We start from the raw sequence: 24,266 nt of genomic DNA, 5'->3' as shown, positions 1-24,266 counted from the left end.
TATTTTATTTCAACTCAACATAAGAAAAAAAATCAAAGATTATCCGATTCTGATGAAGCACATATCATTATGGCAAGATTCATAATGATGATATCAATACAATTGAAGATAATAACTTCTTTGCGCTTTACGCTATGTAATGTAGAATATAATTCCAAGATCCGGAAGCAATGGAACATAGGAGAATCTGGATTTTGGAAATTTCCAGATTTTAGACCATTAGTTTACCTAGCAAGATGACATGTAGACTTGTAGCATTGGAGTTGTGCTTATTGTTTAGATCAGATAAAAGAATATTAACCTTCCCAACAGGACCAGGACCAGAGGTAGTATTGAGCAGACCTTGTGGTAGAACTCAGAGGTGGCAAAAATTTAAGAATTTAGAAGAATATCAAGCAGTAAAATTAGGGATAACAAAATTTTTAGAATTTAAAAGAGGCATTATGTAGCAAAATTTAGGACCCATAGAGATTGCACTGGGTGGCAAAAATACACAGTGTCAGTATTGCCTCCCAACTACTCAAGCACTGAAAGTGTAATCCTGGGGAACATCAATACAGTGTCAACTGACGTATTATTATTGGTTACAGTGTGACTCTCCAACCAGCAGTTATTTGAGTGGCATGCAAGAATCTCAATTAGCCAAAAGATAAATTGAATTTATGACACACATGCTTCCTTCTGTTGAGTATCACATTCTCCATTCCTAGATCTTATAAGGAGAGGGAGACTTCTTTTTATTACATATTTTTAGACGGTCCAGGTATTAGATTATTCTTGAGATTGGATGTCCAGATTTTGTACTTTGTACTCTACAAGGATTATCCAAAATAACAATGATTTTGGTCAACAAGGCATAAGCCAATGACATCTCTCTGATGCCAAAGTACAATAAACCTTTTGGCTGTAGTACTAGGAGGGATATTATGGTTGAAATTATCCATACTTTTAGCTGTCATAATGGGCTTTAGTTCATAGTATACTTCATAATCATAGATCTATTAGTACATCTCAGATCTCAATTCATCATCATAAAGTCTGGTAATGGTAGTATTTTCAACAGTATTATGCTATCAATGATAAGGAAAAAAAAAAATATATGATTCAATAAATCCTCTTATTTTATTACATAAGAGGGTAAACTTAGGAGCAACATTCACCTCAGCAAAATGAAAGAACACTGATGTCTAGGACAATATTTCCTTAGACAAAACTTGGATCCATTTATGTAGCTTAAATAGCTCACACTAACCTAAACAAATGCACTCTTTATAATAATTATATTCCCAAATAGAGCTTGCACCTTCCAACAACATTATAACTTCCATATCACTTTACAAAGAAGATAAAGGAATGATTCCAAGAAAAGAATGAAGTAATTAATTCCTTTTACTTTTATAGTCATCTTCATCACTCGTGATTCTAAGTGTAGATTTGAGCTTACAGCAAGATCAGATCAACTCCACAAATTCAATGCGGCTAAGAATCCAAAGGTTGTGACTGCTGTTGGTTTGGGTTTTGAATACTATTCTGTGCTTGTAACTTTATCGTTTGGTTGATGGAGCACTTTCCTGTTGCATTTTTGTTATTGTGCATTTATTATGTTAATCTGTTACATCTGGAAAAATGAAAATAATGTGTAAGTTTAGTTTTTGAGAATTGGTAAATGGCATATTCCACTATGTGAAGAATGCTTCCTGACCAGATGTACTCACTGTAATGACTGTTTCTATTCTCTTTAAGAATAATCAATTAAACACAATCACTAATAAATTCATCTTGTTTCTGATTACAATAACTATGCACATTTTGGTCTGTTGACCCATAGAAAAACCTGATCTTATGGATTCAACCCCATCAGTTTGAGACCAAAAGTAAACAATGACCACAGATAACACAGCTTTAAATTGCAAACACGGAAACCTCAAAGGACAATCAACAAGGATTTCAAATGCTCTAACAGAAGCAGAAAAGCAAAATGAACTTGACGTCGCACAGCTACATACTCATTTGAGTACGTTGGTAAATATTCATGAAAAATTTGAAGTGCTGAAGAATGACTATTATAAAATACTCAAAGATGATGAATTTGTAAAAGAGGGAGCTTTGCTGTCTCAAGTGGATGAGGATATTAAAAAATTAGAGGTAAGTCTTAAAACATCCATTAATAAACCGAGTTACGAATCTGTAACAAATCAAAATATTGACAGCCCTACACACAAAATGTATTCTATATGTAACGATCAGTTTAAAAGGACTTTAGTAAAACTGCCAAAAATTCCTCTTCCTAATTTTAGTGGAAAATTTGAAGAATGGAATTTGTTTTAAGACTCAGTTTAATAAAAGAAAATCTGGAACTTTCCGAAAATGAAAAGCTCGACTAAGCAGGGCTTTAAAGGGGGAAACCAAATCATTAGAAACATCAAACGATAATTTTCACTTTTTAAAGCTTTCGAACAAGGGTATGAAAATAAAAGGATAATCGTAGACTGTCATATTAAAAACATTTTAAATATGCTATCAATGAAACATGAATCTGCTAAAGAGCTTTGCATCATAATAGACAATATTGAGAAAAATCTTAGATTTTGCAAGAGATAAACTATTTAATGTTTCATTATTAAATGTTGTTCTTGACAAATTAGACCAAGAAATGCAAAAGCAATATGAGCTAACATTAAAGGTTAATGACATACCAGATTTTGATACATTTTTGGAATTCTTTGGGAGAAGAAGTCAAATTTCAAAGAGTATTAATGCTAACATTCCATCTAAATTTAATCTGAAACGATCAAGGTCTTGTTTGATTAAATCTAACAAATCACCTAAATTATGCATCGCTTGTAAATCCCAGTCACATGCATTGTATCACTGCGATAAATTTAAGCAAATGAAATTTTCTGACCGAGTAAGTTTGGTAAAAAAGCATCAGCTTTGCTATAACTGTCTTAGAGAATTTCATATACTATCTCAGTGCAATTTCCGAAGTTCTTGTTACATTTGTAAGAAAAAAAAATCTGATCATCATACATTGTTACATGTATATTCATCACCAGATTCCAGCAATTGTAAAGGTCTAGACATCATGGGAATGATAGAGCTTCAGAAACAAAATCAACAAAACATAAATGCATCAAAACAAAATCAACAAAACATAAAGTCAATTGATTTGCATCTACCAGAAAATGCTTGTTTTCTTTCCTCTCAAACAGAAATAATTAAAAGTGCTTTGATAAATACTGTAATAATTTATGTGCAAAATGCAACTGGTAAAAGCAAACCTTTGAGAGTGATTCTAGATACGGCCTCTGAAAACTCATTTATGACTAATAGAGCAGCCAACGCTTTGGGTTTGAAGAAAGAAAAAATAAGCATTCTAATAAGTGGGTTAAATAACACATCACTGAACATTACAAAAAAGTTTGTTTATCCAACGAATGACAGTGGGAAATTGACTTACTATATAACATAACTAATTTAAGACCTTTTAAAAGAATTAATGTTTCGAATTTTTACATTCCAAGGAAAATCAAACTTGCTGACCCATTATTTCTTGTTTCTCAAATGGTGGTCGATATTTGTTGGGAGCTGAGTTATTCTTCTCAGTTTTGAGATATGATAAAATAAAATTGGGAGACAATTAGTTCTTGCAATCAAGCTGTTTTGGCTACCTTGTTTCGGGTAGTATTTGAGACAATTTGTATTATACACCAAAACACTGTTTCTTGTCTAAAAATTTAGAAACTCTTAATAAAACCCTCACAAGCTTCTTGGAAGTAAAAGAAGCAGAACCATGCAAAACTTGCAATGATGAATTAAATTATCGAACACTTAGTGAAAACACATTAGTTAGGAAATTCTAAAGAAATAGCATTGAAAAGACTAGATCAGTTGTGGACACACTTGGCACAGGATCCTACTTTGAAATTGCTTTATGTGGAATTTCTTAATGAATATGAAAATTTGCATCATATGGAGGAGGTGAAAGAAGATACATTTATAAATGAAGAGCATTATCTACCACACCATGGCATACTGCGTCCCACCAGCAAAACAGCTAAACTATGCCTGGTCTTCAACACGAGTTTGAAAATGTCCAGCGGGCATTCTTTAAATGACTTATTGTCCAAAGGAGAAGATCTTCAAGAAGACCTCTTTTCAATTCTAATTAGATTTAGAAATTCTGCACGTAAATTTTCGCCTTTATACTGCTCAAACAGTAAAGGCATCAAACAGATGTTCAGAATGACTGAAGTTAGTCCTTTGCAAGCTAAGCTTAAAAAAATCTTAAGGAAAGATAGCAAATTCATACCAATTAAGGTTTACCACTTACGAACTGTAATTTATGGGACTGTGTCAGCCTCATAGTTAGCCACTTAAGTTTTACAATTTGCTCTAGATGAGGGAAAGGACTTTCTTTTACCTTCAAGATTTCTACACAGATGATTGTCTTTCTAGTTCTTCAGAATTCAACGAGTTAGAAAACCTTATGTCGGAATTAAAGCAGCTTCTCCAAAGGAGAGGAATGACTTTGCACAAGTGGTGCAGTAACAAGACACTAACCACTGAACTGCAAGAGTTCATGCTTGATCAAAATTCTGAATAATATTAGTTAAAATGCTAAGAAAGTTTTGGAATAGTTTAAGCGATTCCTTGACATATAAAGTAAGCATAAGTGCTAATTCTAACTTCACCAAAAGAGGTCCTAACTTCACAAAAACTATCTCAAATAGCACACATCTGTGATCCACTTGAACTCTAGCGTCCTGTTATTGTTAAAGCAAAACCTTTATGCAACAGTTATGGTTGCTTAAGCTAGATTGGATTGAAACTCTACCTCCAAATATGGGAAAGTTCAATGTTCAATGGTTCTGAACAATGGGAAAAGTTCATTAGAATACTACCACATTCGGAATATAGTCATGTGCAAAGATGTTTTTTAAAAACTGATTCCAAGTTGGTAGTACTTCAAGGTTTCTCAGATGCATCTTCAGAGGCTTACGGTGCAGTGATATACATCCAAACTGCGTCCAGCACCGGTGAAGTAAACTGTACACTCAGCAGCAAATCATGCGTTGCTCCTGCAAAATTCATTACAATTCCACGTCTAGAGCTTTCTGTGTGCCTTCTTCTTGCAAAACTAATGGAAAAGGTTCTAACATCTGTTAAACTTCACACAGATTCTGTGAAACTGTACACTGATTCTACAGTAGCCCTGCATGAATCAAGACCCCTTCAGATTTGTACACAACCGAGTATCACAAATCCAGAAGATATCTAAGGATTTTGAATGGCACCATATTCCTTTAGAGTTCATCCCTGCAGATATGATCTCTAGAGGACTGGAAGTTAAAGCATTTGCCACTAGTGAACTTTGGTGGAAAGGACCAGACCTTTCAAAATTAAATTTACCTATTCCTCATACTTTGCAAAACCCCAGTAATTCAACTCAACTTTATACTGATGAACTCAAGACTGTTTCTAAAGTGGGATTAAGTTTAAATAATGACTCTTTTTTTGATAGCTTACATAATATCAGCAACAATTTTCATAAACTAATTAGAATTTCTGCCTTTATTTTTTAGATTTTGCAGAAGATGCAAGTCTCCTAAAATTCACACAAGGGGACTTACATGTGAAGACTATGAAAAAGCAGAAAATTATTTGCTAACTTACCCACAGGTAAAGTATTTTCCTGTGGAGATATTAGCTTTAGAAGGGGGATCTTCAGTTCCACTTACAAGTAAGCTTAAATTTTTTAACCCTTTTCTAGATCCATCAAATGGATTAATAAGAGTTGGCGGTAGACTTTCACATTTAAATTTAAATTCTAAACATTCAGTATTCTACCAGCTAGAAATAAACTAGTAACTCTCATATTTCAATACTATCACAAGCGAGATTTTCACGTAGGTCCTCAAGCCCTACTAAATACTGTTCGTTTTAAACATTGGCAACTTGGTGGTAGAAGTATGGCATGAAATGTCATCCATGAGTGTGTGGGAGGCTTCAAGAATAACCCAGTTGTTGCAACCTAGTTAAGGAAGATCTTTCCTCAGAGCTCCTATCCATATTTTCAAATGTAAGAACAGATTTATGTGGACCCTTTGAAATTAAATACAAAGGGCAGAGAAAGGGTACCTTTAAAAAAATCTATGTAGCTATATTTGTATGTATGGCGACTAAGGCTATTCACATGGAATTTGCGTCAGATCTTACTTCAGAAGCTCTAATTGCTGCCTTAAAGAGATTTTTTGCATGATGCGGCAACAGTTCAATAATTTTTAGCGGTAAAGCAACGAACTTCACTGTAGCTTCCGCAGAGTTAAAACATTTGCATAAATTAATGTTAAACGGTGAGGAAATTTTGAGCCTGTTAGCCTCAGAAAGGAAATTTTTGCCCCCTACGGCACCTGATTTCGGCGGCCTTCGAGAGGCGGGTGTAAAGGCCTTAAAGTACCATTTAAAGGGAGTGGTTAACTCTAGAAGAATATCTAACATTAATAGTTCAAATCGAGGGCATCCTCAATTTGCGGTCACTCTCACCCTTATCTACTGATACAGATGATTTTCAAGCATTCACTCCTGGACATTTTTCTGATAGGGAAACCCATAAATGGCATCTCAGAAATAAATTTAATTGACAAAAGAGATAATCTTCTAAGCAGGTGGCAGAGGACTCATAAATTAGTTCAAAACATTTGGAAATGCTGGCAAAACAGCTATCTAAGCCATCTACAGCAGTGCTTTAAGTGGGTTTTAAAAGGCCAAATATAACTTCTGGAATGCTAATTTTACTAAAATGAACTCTGAAATTCTCATCTGCAATTAGTCTTTGGCTCAAATTATTATGGTAATTCCAGGCTCTGAAGGAAATGTCACAGTTGTAGATGTACGCACGGCATTGGATATTTTCAAAAAACCAATTTAAAAAATTTGTTTTTACTCATTATGGATAACTATATTTCTACTGGTGGATAATTTATTTTGTTCTCAATGAATTATTATTGGTATATTTGTTGAATTTTGTGTCATTATAAGTTTGTATTCATATGATTTTTTCTTTAAATTTGAAGTAATGTAATATTTCAATGTTGGCAGGATGTTCTGTACATGTTAACTTTATCTTTGACTGATGGAGCACTTTCCTGTTACATTTTTGTTATTGTGCATTTATTATGTTAATCTGTTAGATCTGGCAACATGAAAATAATGTATAAGTGTAGTTTTGAGAATTAGTAACTGGCATATTCGGCTACGTAAAAGAATGTTTCCTAACCAGATGTACTAGCTGTAATAACTGTTTCTATTCTCTTAAAGAATAAACAATTAAAGGCAATCGCTAATAAATGCATCTTGTTTTTAATTACACTAATGATACACAAATACCTTATAGGTGATGGCACAAATATGCCCAACTGCCTTCCAGTTTTGAAAAAGAATTTCTTGGCAGACCAAGGAAAATTTAGAAGCATCATACTCTAACCAAACAATTTATGAAAACTGCATGACCTTCTATCACAGCCACAGTACTAAATATCACACAGCATTTCCAAAATCTCATTCGGCCCATGAGCCCTTTGTTGGATATCATCCACCAAGGTATACAGAACAGTTCAGACAGTGAAAGTGGGATCTACATGAATTTAGGTGTGGGTAATCAAATGCTTTGACCAGTTGATAATTTTTCCAGCTAAAACCAATTTGGCTCCATAATTTGATTGTACTTGACAAAATTTACTGTAAAGGCAAATATTAGTAGTCGCAAAATAAAGAGTTAAATTTAACTTTACAAATAAAATAGCTAATTTGAGAACTGAATGGTGAAGAATATTGATTTCAAGATTTTTAATTAAATTACTTACAGTTTTTTTGACTTCTGAGGAGTTTTCTGCTTCAATCGTTTTCGCTTTTGAAAAGTTGTTTCAGATTCAATGCATTTTTCTTTCATAACTGCATCATTCATGTCTTCATCCCACTGCATTTTGTTAACAGATTCAGTTGCAGCCATTGAAGTATCAACTTTTACAACTTCATTTCTAATTATAAAATGAAAGGCATAAAGTTACTAGTAACATATCCAACACAATTTAAATGAATAATAATAATGTTCTTAATTAAATAAGCTATTTTAATGTGATACATTAAAATAACTTATTTACTAAATGCTCATCAAGTTACCACCATATAATTAATACATCAACAAAACTGTCAGTTATTCACATTTTTTTGTTTTTGAAGGCTGTGAACTTGATAATTATCAAGTTGAAAAATAAGCCCGTTTAAATGCTTAGATATGAAATATTCAAAAACAATTATTTTTTATAATAATATGAATTATTTTGAAACTTTTATATTATGACATGTACAAACTGAAAAGATACCAATGTAAAAATGACTCATGTTTTAATTTACCTGAGATTTGTTATGTATTAATTTGAGCCTACAGCTTTTATATATATTGTGAAACAGTACGAATTTCAGCACCTTTTCAATTATAAACATCTACATACAAAAAACAAATGTCGTTTTTATAGATGTAAACAGTAAATGTTAAATCAAACATATTTTAAACAATGCAGCATTATATTGATAGTTTAAACACACACACACATATTAAAAAAAAAAAAAAAAAAAAAAAAAAACTTACGTCATAAACTGGAACAAGAAAGGCACAACTGTTTTGTTCTTAGGCTCAACTACATCTGGGAACTGCGCCATAGCTTTCCACAGTAATAAACGGTGATTTATGATATCCGGATTTTCATCTCGTTTGCAAAATTTAGTTAAACTTTGGTAAAAGGCACTGTAAGTTTCACTTTCATTTCCTGTTTCACGTGATGAATCAGCGTTCTCTCCAGTTTCTAAAGAGAAAAAGTGTAATCAGAAATAACAATTATGCTCAAGTCATATTTCGTTTAAGAAAACTTAACAATCATCTTGTTTAATCCTTCAAATTGCATTTAAAATTAAGTATTAGTAAAATTTCGAGCCTCCTTTAGAAATCAACAAGAAAATGAGCAAAATAAAAAAGGGATAATATCTCAGAAATCAATATTAGATAATCCACACATAGTAGTAATCTTAAATAGTTCTCAATTACAATATTTTTAAATCGTATTTTGTGATAGACATTATGATTTTAGTTTATTTTTCATAACTTGTTTCGAAATATTATATCTAATTTGATCTGTTTTGAAATAATACATCTGCTGATTGATAAAGACCATTAGAAAATATTTGAAAATTCTATCATGTGCATCAATTAACATTTACTTTCCCATTCTAAAAAATAAATCTAATAGTAAATAAGCAGTTATAAAAGACATCTTTCTATTTATTTTAAAACAGGTATTAGCTTAGTTCATTAATGCATTCATTAAAGTTCCTTGAAAGAAATCAAACTGACTTTATCTTGAATGTACAGATCAGTAACATGAAAATGTTCAGTAAAAGTCTGAAACAAACACATTTAACAGAGTGAAAATCACATTGGAGCATTTGAGATACTGCAGAAATACATTTCAAAAACTAAAATACATGCATCAGGAGAAATGAGATCCAAACCACTTAAAATCCCGATCATCATGTTAAAAATTATCAATGCTTGCCGTCAAAAACTCCTCTAAAATCATAGGCTTTTTTACAAAGTCACACAATTTTGACTGATGTTTACTGATTTTCTAGGGCTGATCTCTAGAATTGTTTTGTACCTTTGTGTCTGTTCACAACTAATGTTTAAACCAAAGATTTAAAACAGAAGCTCCAGAAATTACTTAATTTAGCAACATTTAGATAAATGTACTTAATTTTATCACCAGGCAAATTTTGATAACTGCTATTTTTCAATTTTGCTAGAATCACTGTATACTGTTAGAGATTATAAGCATACCATTTCATTCATTAAATGCAATATAATAATTAAGTACAAAAATAAGTAATTAAAAATACACAAATTCGCACCGATACAAAACAAGTACAGATAAATAAATATGCAGCAACTTCCAAAAGAATTATACAAATTTGACTGCATATCTAACTGCCTGACAACACACGTTTTGGCACTGTAAAAGAATTCACATTTATCTGGAACACTCACATGATATTATTATTTCTCTCTTTTTTTCAAGCAAACAACAGAACAGTTTGCATGCAAAGTTAGGATTTGCTGTTTAATCTTGCACAAAACTTTCTTTTTATCATCAAATCATTTAGGAAACTCATAACACAAATAAGAGCATTTTTTTTATTTATAAAAACTTTTTTTTATGAAAATTGCTTCTAAATTTCTAGAAAAATATAATTACATTATTAATTTTCAACTGAAAACTCTGTACTTATTTACTTACCACATAATGCTGTAATTTTATTCAAATGTTCAACAAAGATATTCCAAAATAATTCAGTTGTTCCATGAGCATAAGTTTCTAGTACAGATATAGATGGATCCCATAGCAATTTAAAATTGATATATAAATTGCCTAGAAGATAATATACAGGAACCTAGGGGGAAAATTATAAATATGGTGCAATCAAAACAAACTTCAGAATTCAAAACATTTGTTTTAAAGAAATTAATGACATAAAAATAAATGAAGACAAAATTTAGTGTTTTATGCCTGACTAGTGGGCCAATCAAATAAAATTTATAACTATGAAAATACCTCGCATGAAAGCTTACAATACATTAAAAAAATTATTTTTTAGAAAGCATACCAATAAGCAAAAACTGTACATTTTTTCATACAAACAGCAAACTTACTTTCTTCAGAAGTGTATCATATATAATAGGAATATTTTTTTCTACAAACTGGTATTCCAATTTTCTGAGCCATTTCACTTTTTCTCTGTAAGATTGTACATCTAGTGGAATTCTCTCAGCTTCAATACAGATATTCAAAACAGATTCAGACTAAAATAAAAACATATGAACAAATAAATAAAACATTACATTAAAAAATTAGTTATTAAGTTATCAAATCTTACATCTGAACAGTTTTAATCAAAATTTTACCAAGAACTTCAATTTAAACAAGAATAGAAATAATTAACAGAGTAATGCAAAATACTACAAACCCTGCCTTCAGATTGTGTCGGTGACAACTCAAGAGCATTCAATATTTGTAAAGTAAAAAATCGCTCCTGTAAAAGAACAACAGTTACTTTTAAAATCTTTCAGAATTTTATAACTGTAATAATGTATTAGCAAATGTAATTGAAATGCAAATTATATGAAAAAATAAACATGACTTCTTTATGAATTCAATTTTATACAATTCATTCACAGATTACTATAAAGATGTAGTATATATTTATAATAATAAACTGGTACAATGAGAGAATTTAGTAGAACCATTCACTAACAATCATGACTAGAGTGGCGGGAATGCTGATAGCAGATAGCTTGACTCTGGGGCATAGTAAATAACTGGAACTTTTTTGAAGAATAACAAAATCATGATAATCTGAACAGCTCTTTATTACTTGTTGATTTTTATCAATGTATCTTATTTCATTACATGGCACAGTACAATGAGGGCAATCTGCATCCCACAATTTTAAACAACGTAGTAACATGTTTTAAGCAATGAAGAAGTTAGTAAACACATAATTTAGCAGGACAGTGCAAATTTGAGAGAGGATGTGCAAGGCAGCTGAAGTATTTACACTCAGTTCTTTGTTTGAGTTCTAAATGATGATTGGATAAAAGTTCACAGTAATGCAGATCTCTGAAGGAAAAGAAATGCTGCATCAGTGTAGATGTGAATGGGGTTGTATTTATATTCAGACTAAAAATATAAAAGTATATTGCCAATTAAGTGTCTTTCATATTTTATATATACCGTACAACTCCAATTATCCGAACTCCAACTATCCGAATTGCTGATTATTCGAATCACTTTCAGAATTTAAGAAAAAATTGAGACTAAAAAAGAATAAAGAATGTGGCTACATGCAACTTCTCATTGTCAAGCGGATGCGGGACTTGACTGCCTGAAAACGGATGAAGACAGTCAAACAGCTTATTTTGACTGAGATGTTCAGCAAGCAATGACTTTTAGCACTTGTAAGTACTCTACAGTATGCTGTATAACAGGGTTTCTTAAACTGTGGGTTGTGACTTGCAGCAGGGGGTCGCCAAAAATTTTAGCAGTTTTGATATTTCTTTAACTTATTATAATAATTTTAGAATTACAATATATTTTTACACAATGTATCTGAAAATTGATAAACTAAGACAATGCAGACAAAAAAAAAAAAAAATTTCGATGCATTCTTTTTATAATATAAATGTTAATTTTCCTTGCTTTTCACATGACGCTGTCATTTCATCTGTTACTTATTTAAAATTTCCACATTGTTCTATGTCTTAAAATTAGAAATTAAAGTTCCTAAAACTGCAACAGTATATTACAGTACAAGTGAAAAAATTGAATTTCACTCATGCGTGTGTTGGATTTGTACAATACTTAATGAGATCCCACAAAATTTTTGTAAATGTTATGCGGTCCTTGGGGTCACGAAAAAATCTCAGTGATAAAAAGGGGTCGTGACTGAAAAAGGTTTAAGAAACCCTGCTATATAACATGTAAGTAAAAGTGCTGCTTTTTTATTTTAATTAATTTAAACCCCTTCTAAAATAGTTTTTCCTCCCAATTTTCAACATAGAGTACGTGAAATTACTAATTAAAGTGTATGGTAGACCTTTTCTTTGGGAAAATCCAATTATCTGAATTTTTTATTATCCGAATGGGGTCTGGTCCCCATTGATTCAGATAATTGGGGTTCTACTGTATATACATATGACAATTAAATTATACTGAAAATTAAAATTACAATCTTCCAAAGTATTAGAAAAATGCTTCAGTAGCTTAATGTGCAAAAATACTAGGTATGTTTATATTTTGTTTTTTAAAAAATTGTTTTGTAGTTATATATATAAACTTAAAACATCTAAAGTTAAAATTAAATTGGAATCAAAGCAAGGCACATTTTGTTCAATTTTTGTTTCAGATAGGTTTTGAGTTTTTAGCTGTTCTCAGATTAGATTTTATATTATTACTTATAGAAATCTTTTTTCCAAGTGTTTTGAATGCATGTAGGGAAAATTCTGGATACATTTGAGATTTGATTTTTCCGTTTTAAATGAATTTTAATGTCTTGAATGAAAATTTAATTGCATCTTTTTTCGGCTTTTGATCTCAAAGGAACCAGAAGAATGAAACATGTATTCGAAATATATTAATCAACTTCTATGAAACTTGAATTCCTTTTTCCCCTGATGAGTTCTGAATTGAAGCTTCAGCAAAAGGAGATTAATTTTCGTATTTTTATAATTTTGTATATTTTTCCCTTTTTGCAATTTTATTTTTAGAGTTTGTCTTACTGATGAATTCTTATGTGTTAACCTCTTATCCACGGTTGAAATTATTAATATTGTTGAGGAATTGCCTTGCTTTGATTCCAATTTAATTTTAATTTTAAATGCTTTAATTTACTTTAATCCTGCAGCTATAGTGCAGGACTGGTTAAAACATTTGTCGTCTTTAATTTTTGGCTTATTACCATGTTACTTTATATATATAAACATTTCTTTATATTCATTTTGTGCTATTATAGATTTATTTATTTATATTTTACATAACAATAAATTTATGTATACTTGTTTTGGGTACAGCTGAAAACATCGTGGACAAAAACGTCATGGAGTAAACAACACCAGATGAGAATGTTGTGGGAGAAAAGAAAGCAAAGAGAAAACAGTGCAGTTCTAAAACATTGGGATATAAAATATCATCATTGAAAATAAAGCGGCTCAAAAACTTTGCAATTTAAAAATATTGTAGTCGAAAATATTGTGGTAAAAAATAAAGTACCAACAAATCATCGCATGACTAAAACATTGCAGGCATGCATTTTTCAGGCTTTAGTAACTGTAAATGTATACTCACATAATGATCTGCGAGCACAAGATAGAAAGAAGGTTAATTTTTTACTTTCATATTTTTTATTAACTAATAAATTTTTGCTGAAAAAGGAAGAAGGAAACTTAAGCATAGAAAATTAATGCAACTTGGAGCACTTTAATAGAATTTTAAACTTACATAGTTAACTAACAAAGGTCATTAATAAATTACTTTTATACAGTTTTACTGGTAAATTTTCTTGAAAAATATAGCCTAAAAAAGATTAAAAAAAGGAAGATAAGTAATTGAATCAGTTTGTCTATTAAAAATATTGCTTAATTATTTATCAAATTATTTTCTTTCACTTTGGTTAATCTGATATTCTTGCAGTGAAAATTGTTCCTTATTTTGTTTCAGTTTATTCTTAAAGTGTGATTAAAATTTTTATTCACAGCCTGCAGTCAGTTACTTGGATGTCGATTTATTAGGTACGATGAAAGTCTGCTACATATAATATTTCAGTAGGGTTTGGATTTATTATATTATGCCAAAGTATACTATGGCTATCTGCTTAAGGGGTGGGATTCATCTGGGAGTACATTCTCAATAACTGATTCATATACACATTATACTTCTGGAAAATCATGAAAATCTCATGCAGTCTTTTTTCCCCCCTTTTCAGAAATAATGTACATTTGCAGTAAACCCTCTTGATGACTATCCCCCTGAGATAAACAGTGTTTTTGAGAACAATAAACATAGGTTTTAATCATTATGCAAGTTGACCACACCCACACAAGTTAAAAAGATATAGAATTTTGAGTGTTTCACTTCAACTAGCATTGTTTGCATTTACTTTTAGATTTAGATATTCCTTATAAGCTCTTAAAATGTAGTATTTAATTTTTTATATACATTTTATTCGAAAATTTTACAGTCATTTATTGAACTTACAGTGAACCATCTTCTTAAGAAAATTTCTAATATTTTAGATTATGTTTGCTCCTGAAGAATTACCAGTAAAACTTTATAAAAAATTATTTACTAATAAATTTTTTTGGTTAACTATGTAATTTTAAAATTTCATTAAATGCTATAAGTTGCATTAATATTCTATGCTTAAATTTCCTTCTTTTTTTTTAAGCAAAAATTTATTAGTTAATGTAAAATATGAAAGTAAAATTTATCCTTCTTTCCAACTTGTGCTCACAAATCATTATGCAGATATCCATTTACGGTTATTAAAGCCTGAAAATTGCATATCTGCGATGTTATAGTCATGTGATGATTTGTAGGCATTTTATTTTTTACCAAGATATTTACGACTACAATACTTTCAAACTGCGAAGTTTTTGAGGAGTTTTATTTTCGATGATGATATTTTGTACCCTGATGTTTTCTTTTCTCCCATGATGTTTTGTGTGATGACGTTTTCACCTTGCATTGTTTTCTCAGCTACGTTTTTGGCAGACATCACTTGTTTTGTATTTTGCATTTTTATAAATCTTAATATATTTGCCTTGTTTTTACCTGCATAACTCTTTGTTATAATTAGTTTCAGCTTATGAAATTTAGCACAAATAATTTTCAGAACCAAAGATCATAAGATTTGCCAAACCTGATAATTCGGATATTTAAATACAGATTTATTATAATTTTGTTCTTACATCGAGAGGGAATTAAGTACTTACCAAATGATAAGGAGATGCCAAGTTAGGTATGACATATGAAGTTAGTTCTTCACATGTTATACCTAACTCTTCTAGAGATGGTAGTTTCTTGTAGCTTCTCAAATGCAAGTCCACCATGCGCAGAACCCCAAGAGATCTGGAATGTTTCCTTGAAAAAGACATTAAAAATTCTATAGCAATGAATTCTGATAAACAAACACATAAGAAACAAAGTAGACTACTTGCTGCACTATTGAAAAATACTCTGAGGAGAGTTAAGCTGAGATCACTGAGGTAAGTGTAGTGCACAATTTACTCTATATTTCATCATTCTTCTTCATATTGAACACTATTTTGGAAACTGATTTGCCTCATTTAGATATTCCCTATAAAACTGCTTGAAGCTGAATGGCTATTTTTATCACTTCACAAAATCTTTCTTTCTGCTTTTTTTGGGGGCAGAGCGACATGAGAGTGATGAGATAAATGCAACTTATGAGCAACTACCTAAGCATTTAAATTATCAATCTTTGATGAACTGGTTTAGTAAAATCTTCCTAAGTACATGTGGATAGAAAGGGGTGATAATATACAAATGATATATAAAAAAATGAGTTCACAGAAATAGTCATGAACTCCTTGCTGACTTTTGACAGCATTCTCATGAACTAACTAATTGGTAAAATAATCTTTCACTACGCAAGGCACAAAAGGCAACAGCCATTTTTAAAATGGAGTCACACTAAGAACTCCATGCAAGAGCGATTAGTCAATAAAACTGAAGAAGCAAGAAACCTCAGTAATAAAACATCCACTTTTTTGTTTCCACATACAATTTGTTTTCATTTAAAAAAACATTAGAAAATTGCCCAAACTCGGAATTCGTACATTTTAGCATTGTGAACTGGCCAAAACAGACATGGGCTATGCACATACCTAGGTTGCCACGTACATACTTTTTGGAATATTGTGAGTTGCCACATAACTATTTTGGCAACATACTGCTTTGCCTCATGAATATGTTTTGTGACTTTTCAATAAGGGTGCAAATAATCACAAAGTGCCAAAACAGCAAACCATTATTCATAATCTTTAATTTATTTATTGCTTTCAATAATTAATATTCTTAAAAACAGTTCCTAGCTACAGACCTTTGGCTAAAAAACTGTAATGGAATACACAGTAATTATGTTTAATGCAACCACCTTAGCACAATTTGGCGATTTCTTACAGATGGAAAAGTAAAAGTTACTTATTGGATGTAAGTTAGTGGTTTTTGCAGCCATTTTTTCTTTCTTTTTTTTAAACAGATTCCCAAACTATTAATATCATGTCAGTAAACATTATCAATATACGAAAAGGAAACACACTTTACAATTTAAAGTATAAATTTTAATTATTAAATAAGGATTACATGCTACATTCAAAAATAAAACACTTATACTATTCTTCAAATCTTTCCATAATTTTTTTTTGTATTATTCTTTTCCCGAAGTACACAGCAATCTTTTTTCGCTTTAAAAAAAAAAAAAAAAAAAAAAAAAAAAAAAAAAAAACAGACAATTTTATAGACCCGACTTCATGCAAACCTTGGAAACTGTTATCTAGGAAATAAATTTCCTCATTGTTCCCTTTAGACAGTTTTCAGCAATATTCTATACCCCTGCAGAAATTTTACCAAAGTCTGTTTTATTGTTCGCAAATTCCACAAGCTCTTATTTTAAAGCAAAATATATAACGATTTGTTTATAAAAACCATTAGAACTTGGAATAAAACAAAAAAGAATCCATACGAATATGGCAGCATTGCTTGACTGAAAGACTGTTAGGAGCATGATTGCTGGAAGAATGGTGGCCAATATTTGGCACATTCTGAAAATCTGGTGACATCTACAAAAGTGGTTGCATTAATATGCAAGTAATGAATACATTTCTTGCAGGATATATTTACTGTTATGTTTACAAGTTAGGCTTATTCTCATAAATCTCATTTCCAAAAAGTATGGATTATCAACAACAAAACGAATGATGGGGCTTTCGCTTGACCACACAGCAGCAGCATTGAAGATATTTTAAACACTAGATATATTTGAACTATAGCACGAATAAAACAATACTGGAATATATAGTATTTTCAGAAAATTCTAATATTATCATGTTAAAATTTTTTTATCACGTAATAAGCATTAACACAATCTGAATTTTAAAGCAATCCAGTAACTATATTTTAAAATTAATCCACAACTCATTATATAATTATGCATAGAAGAAACTGGAACATAATATATAGCTATTTAGAAATTTGTGCATGAAAACTCTACTTGCATTAAAAAAATTAATTTGATTATTTATTGTAAAAACACTTTTCTTCTCCCAAAACACACATTTAGTTAATTTTGTATTGTTTATATGACATACTATACTTACTTTAATAAATCGATGAAAAATTTTGTATTAAAACAATTTTCTTTTTCATAATCTGCTGTAATGACAAGGAACACAAAATATGCTTGACAAAGTATAAAACTCCATTCTTCAGCATGGTCAAGGTTAGTAAACTGTGTAGACAGTAAATATTTATGCATTTTTACTGCTAATTCCTGAAGTACCTTAGATACATATTCAATATTAAGAAACCTAAATAAGGAATAAAAAATAATTTTATTTACACATATGTAATTGAAAATTTATGCAACAATGAATGCATTTCAAGTAGCTAAACTGGTAATCTTCATGAATTCAAAAGCAATATAAAACAAATATACAGAAAACTTCCTTTATAAAATTTATTTATAAATAAACATATTATATTAAAATATTTAAATTAATATGCATTTGATTGATTTGAAGCATATTGTTTTATGTAGTTTGGAAAAATGTTTTGTAGAATACTTATGTATATATACAATGAATGGCAAGAGTATGGAACTGAATCAATGAATGAAAACAAGAAAGGATATCCACTTTTTACTTAAATCTAAACTCTTTATTTTTGTATAATTTTAGTTTTAAAAGTAAAATGCATTTTTACAACACTAATATCTGATATGTAAATTGCATACAGGAATAGTGAACTGTCAAATCTTAGTTTTGAAAACATGAGACTCCAGGAGATGATTTTCATTGATAAAGCACAGGCATTAAAGTTTGCATTATAAATATCTTCTTGAAAGGGCTAAATTATCAAAAATGAAAACATTTTCATTGAAAACTACTGGTAAATAATAATAATGTTAATAAAAATTAAAAAATTCTGCAGTACACCTTAAATGAATTTTTATATGAGAAAAGTTGGCTGTGACTTTCCACTTATATCAATAACATTCCAGAAAAAGGTATTTAAAACTGGAAACTTATAATTAATTACCAGATATTGTTATTCTTTTAATTATATATTTTGAATATTATTTTAAAAAATACCCATGCACTTAAATTACATTAATGATTTCAGTGTATTTTCTTAGCTTCATACATTGTTAAATAATTTAAAATTAGTAACCCTAACAAAAATTAAATTTAGTCTTTCTTACAGGGCCGGGACTGATAATAAGAAATGCACATTACTTTCTTTATATGATTTAAATGAAAACAAAAAGTTATAAGAGGAATTCTAGAAGTTTTAAATATATTCAAACATAGTTCCACTATTAAAAATTATGAAATATGAGCCACTTCACTTCTATTTTACATGAAAATTAACAACCTTCAAACTATAAATTTGTTTTAAAAAACTAATATTTTCAGACTATGTAATCAAACTCTAAAATAACTAACTTTTTTTTTTTTTTTTTTTCTTTTTTAAATTTGGAAAAATCATTTCAACTATTTTGCTTTATGGGGGATTGGGGGGGGTGTAGAAGAAAGAATGTTGTTGAAAAACTCCTTTTTATGTGTCTGTCTCTGGTAAAATAGTTTTGATAAACATAACAAATTTTGGATTAATCAAATCAATCAATTTTGATATATGCAATTTTTTGGCATAAATACAATCCCCCAAAATAATCATATGATGTGACACATGAGAGACACAAATTAAAAAACACATAATATACTTTAGCTATTTTCATTTTTTTCTTGTGACCTCTTAAAAGCTGAACTGTAACTTTTGCTTTCCTTTACTTTTAGCTTAAGTAAAAAAGATCAATATCAATTAATAATTTAAATCTTCATTAAAATTAAAATATATGTTAAATAATTTAAATATAAATAAAAAGAGAATGTATTTTGATTGCCAAGAACAAGGATTCAACTTCTTCAAAAGAAAGACATTTTATGAATACTTGGCTCCAAAGGTAATGAATTATTGCAGCTGTTTGGTTTGAAGAAGAAACTTTTTGTTATAATACACTGATAATGAAAGTCAAAATATTTAGGTGCTAGAGACTTGCTTTATATACAGCTCAGCATGGAGGTCAATATACAATGCAAGTTTTTAGTTTTCTGGACTTTGCAATCCAGCCCTGACATATGCCTTAACACAGATGAGTTGTTGACAACTTTTTATTCAATTGCTCTACATGTTAACTAAAACTAAGCATTTCTTCTATACCTAGACAACAACAGGTGAACTGTGATACACCAACCTCATTTTCACCTTTTAAATTAACATTTACAGGTTTTCCTATGGTTTCTTTTCATTTATAATAGCAACAATCAAGTCATGATTTATGATTTAGTAAAATTTTGAAAATATTGTCAGCTCTGTTCCTCAATCACAGGTCATTTCAAGGTAGACAGATATTTCATAAATTACAACAAAGAATTCAATTACAGCAATCTTATCTTTATGAAGGATTTCAAGGAAAGTGACTCATATTAATTATCATTAAAAGGAAAGATCATAATTCATGCAGACAATCCAGTAGCAACTGAGAACGAAAGAGATTCTGTTTTATCCACTCAGCCATTGGTAGGTTTCTGATGTAATATAAATTCAAAACTATGGCGAAAGATTTCAGCTTTCTCAAGAAAATGAGACCTTTGTTAAAAATTCTAAAATGGGGATGCTGGCAAATATTTGGGGAAAATAAATTTAACTTTTTTTGAAAACTTTTAAGTAGTTGATAGTTTAATGAATTTTTATAATATGTCACCAAAACTCTGGATGTAGTATCCACTGAATCAAATTAACTTGTATTACATGTGAAAGACTATTATTCCCATGTAATTTCTTACAATGTAACATAAAAGAATGTTTTGTAGGGAAAAAAATCATTAAAATTTACTTTTACACTCAACTTTTAAACTGACTTGTTTCTTTTTGGTGCCATGACATAAAAATAACTAAAACTAAACTACTTACTACTCTCAGAATCAAAATCTTAACACTTTATACCAAAGAAAGTGAAAGATTAATCCCTGGTGTTTTCTTAGAATCAAAGATTACTTATCAAAGCAAAATGCAGAAATACATTTCCGTAACATGCTACTAAAATAAAACTAATTCAGATCTCCAACCTGAAAACACATAAATTTCAACACTAATCTAGACATAGCCCTAAAACACATTTAAAATGTAACAATTCAAAACACCAGGAAAAGATAAATCTCACACTAAGAAGTCTACTCATCAAAATAATTAAGCCAATCGTATAGTAACAAACATTTAAGACTGATTTTTCTACTACCGCAATATGGTTACCATATTCGAAAATAACCATATTTTCTGCAAGGATCATATGGCTGACCTATAGTAGACCACAATTTAAACTAAAAAGAAACTTACACTAATAAAATCAATATACTCATTTATTAAATAATCCAAATATTATAATTTAAGATAGCTGGCCAGACTACCCCTACAAAATCTCTTTTAAAAGTTACTCATAGTTTTTTTTTTTTTTTCCATATCAATCTCATTTTTAACATTATTTAATTCATACAAAAATCATAGTGAAACACCTCATATTAATCTTTTAAACATGTACTCAAGAATTAAACTCATAATAATTAAACATAAAGAAAAAATAACTAATACTTTCTCAACTATTAATTACTCATAACACTTTCTCAACTATTAATTGATTGATTAAAATATTCGAATTTTAAACTACATAAAAATGTCAGCTTAGTTTAGAATTCCAAAATCCTAAAATTTACTTATTAAAAGAAAAGGCAAAAAATGAAAATAACAAAAATTTCACTCACAGTTGGATCATTGCTCTCTAAAACCCAAAATCTGAAGACTCTCACGTAGCAACAATATTCAGTTGATACTTAATTAGTTGACATAACCACAATCAATCTGGCAATTGTTCGAGACAGTCACGGTTTGCTATTTCATCACTGTCCAAAAACGAGTCTGAAGACTCTTGCAGTCAAAAACAATGTTCAATCAATACATAATAGTTGATAAAACCACAGTCTGATGAAGCTTCGAGACACTCAGGTTGACAAACAGACAACTTTCAGACTCAAATCTACAAGTGGAAAACGTCAGAGACATGATTCTTAAACAAAAGTTGCCAGTCAAGTATAATGCTGGACCTATCCCCAGATCTTCCGTCAATTCTGGCTGAAGCCTATCCGAAGGGAGGCGCGGTGAGTTTGGACCGGTCCTCACGGGCAGTGCCTCAGAGATAAACAATATTAACCGAAACTGTGGTCGCCCACAAGGGGGTGGGTGGCTGGGCTATGCTCCTCTCAAAAGTAGATCAAAACTGGACCAAATCTCACAAAAACCTCCCCCCTCCTACAGTGCAACGGCTTTTGAAAGCTCGGTTGAATCTCACAATGTAAACGCCTCAAATTCGCTATTGGCTCAACTAAAATTAAAATTTAACCAATCTTAAGCAAAACTTGAACTCCCTCTAGCCAACTAGAAAAGAGGCAATAAATAGCCTCTAGAATTCGAAGAAATTCAGAACTCTGTACAAGGTGACGGACCCTTTCTTTCCCACACAACAGAGGAATGTTTTCAATTGTAATTCAGTTAAACTTGCGACATCCTTAGGTAATAAATACGTCACCCAGTTGTCTACTTCAGAAAGGCTGAAATACTTTCTCGCCTCCACACCCTACACATGGGATCAAGCCCGCAAAAAGAGTAAAATGCAGCTGGGCAGTCCGGCCCCTGACCCCACAAGAAGCTGAGTCATGAGAAACGGGAATACATCCGCGCCCTTTTAACTGTAACACATCTTTAGCCAAACTTAAAAGAGCTTGCCATAGTTGAATGAAAAGATTAAACAATACTAAATATTATACATTAATTCTTAAATATGAACATTACAAATTCATTGTTCACAGTAAAATAATATGTAATAATTGTACACAACAAAATAATACAAAACAATTTTCCATAATAAGAAGAACAGAATATATATTTATGTTATTTCATAATAATAAGCACATAATAGTCAGTTTCTTGTCCTTCCTCTTTCTAAAAAAAGTTATAAAATTTCATAACCTTCTTAGTTAAAAAAGAAAAAAAAAAAAAAAAAAAAAAAAAAAAAAAAAAACAATAAATTAACTTTATATCTCAAACATTATTTAATGGATATTACCTAATATGAGGTAAGCAAACAAGTGCAGCCCAAATTTCAGGAAGATTACTCCTTGCTAGTTCATCAAAGCATAGAGTTTCAATAAGAAATTTCTCCAGAACAGTGGAGGCAGAAGCAGATGACAGGCACTTCTTTCCCATGCTGAAAAGAAAAAAGGTAACTGAATTGCATCTTACAGTAAAATATTTTTAAAGCTTCAAGCTGAAGTTTTCATGGTTGAATTTTAAATTTAGTATTAAACAGCTGAAGTAATTATGGTTCAATCTCATACAAATGATCTCAAAAAATTAAAAATGCGTATTTAAAAATCATCATCCAGTCTAAATTGGTATCAAAATTAGATATTATGATCAATTTTTTGTTTTACTATTTAGAAATTGTAATAAATTACAAAATTATGTAAAATCACGTAAACAAGAATTATTTCTGCAATCACACAGATTTGAAAAGCAAAATCTTTAAATTTTAAAGGTACAGAAGAGAATTTGGATCAACAATGATAAAGGGTAATGATTTTATAATGAATAAGAAAACTGCAGACTTAAAATGATTAAAAATTATAATAAAAAATAAACAGTCTTAAACAAGCTTATTACCTTCTAAATATCATTTATATGAGTTGCACATCAAACTGCATTACTTTTCTTCAAATGAATCAATCACTGCATTTATATTATTAAATAGTTCCTTTTGAAAATTGCTTTATATTTACTTCTAAAATATTTCTTAGTTCATTTCAGAAGTTTAAATTTTCGGGACATGAAAAAATTATAATTTTTTTAATAATATTAATTTCATTGAGTATTTGAGGATAACCATTCATTAATGGATTAAATTATGTTGCAGAAAATGTTCTCATAAATGAACAAAAATAAACCTTACTATCAATCCTTAAAAGGCTAATAATTAAGTGATAATGAATATAAAAGAAGATGACTGCCAAAAACATTGTGAATAAAAATATTGCGGAAAAAACTACACAAGGCAAAAACATCATCGAACAAATTAAGCATCACACTTCTAAAACATTTAGACATAAAACATCATCATCAAAAATAAAGTTATTCAAAACATCATCACAGACAATATCGTGATAAAAAATAATAATTAACAGACATAATTTTCAGGCTTTGAAATCTGTAAATTTATATTTGCATCATTATTTGTGAACACAAGAAGGAATT

General features: G+C 30.1%; 1 protein-coding gene across 1 annotated transcript in view; it reads right to left on the bottom strand.

Moving 5' to 3' along the window:
• The window catches only part of LOC118185793 (small subunit processome component 20 homolog), a 219,401-nt gene that overhangs the window by 154,562 nt on the left and 40,573 nt on the right, over window positions 1-24,266 (bottom strand). The window contains exons 14-21 of the mRNA XM_085821737.1: window positions 23,083-23,223; window positions 18,005-18,214; window positions 15,599-15,746; window positions 11,077-11,142; window positions 10,763-10,912; window positions 10,350-10,503; window positions 8,651-8,864; window positions 7,866-8,039 (exon numbers count right to left, since the gene is read on the bottom strand). Of these exons, the coding sequence (XP_085677863.1) occupies window positions 7,866-8,039; window positions 8,651-8,864; window positions 10,350-10,503; window positions 10,763-10,912; window positions 11,077-11,142; window positions 15,599-15,746; window positions 18,005-18,214; window positions 23,083-23,223 (1,257 nt within the window). The remainder of the gene's footprint in view (window positions 1-7,865; window positions 8,040-8,650; window positions 8,865-10,349; window positions 10,504-10,762; window positions 10,913-11,076; window positions 11,143-15,598; window positions 15,747-18,004; window positions 18,215-23,082; window positions 23,224-24,266) is intronic.

Source organism: Stegodyphus dumicola, chromosome 8 (assembly GCF_044657685.1).
Source record: "Stegodyphus dumicola isolate Sdum_Otavi_A_Nest chromosome 8, ASM4465768v1".
NCBI lineage: Eukaryota > Metazoa > Arthropoda > Arachnida > Araneae > Eresidae > Stegodyphus > Stegodyphus dumicola.
This window is presented reverse-complemented; position numbering and strand designations above follow the sequence as displayed.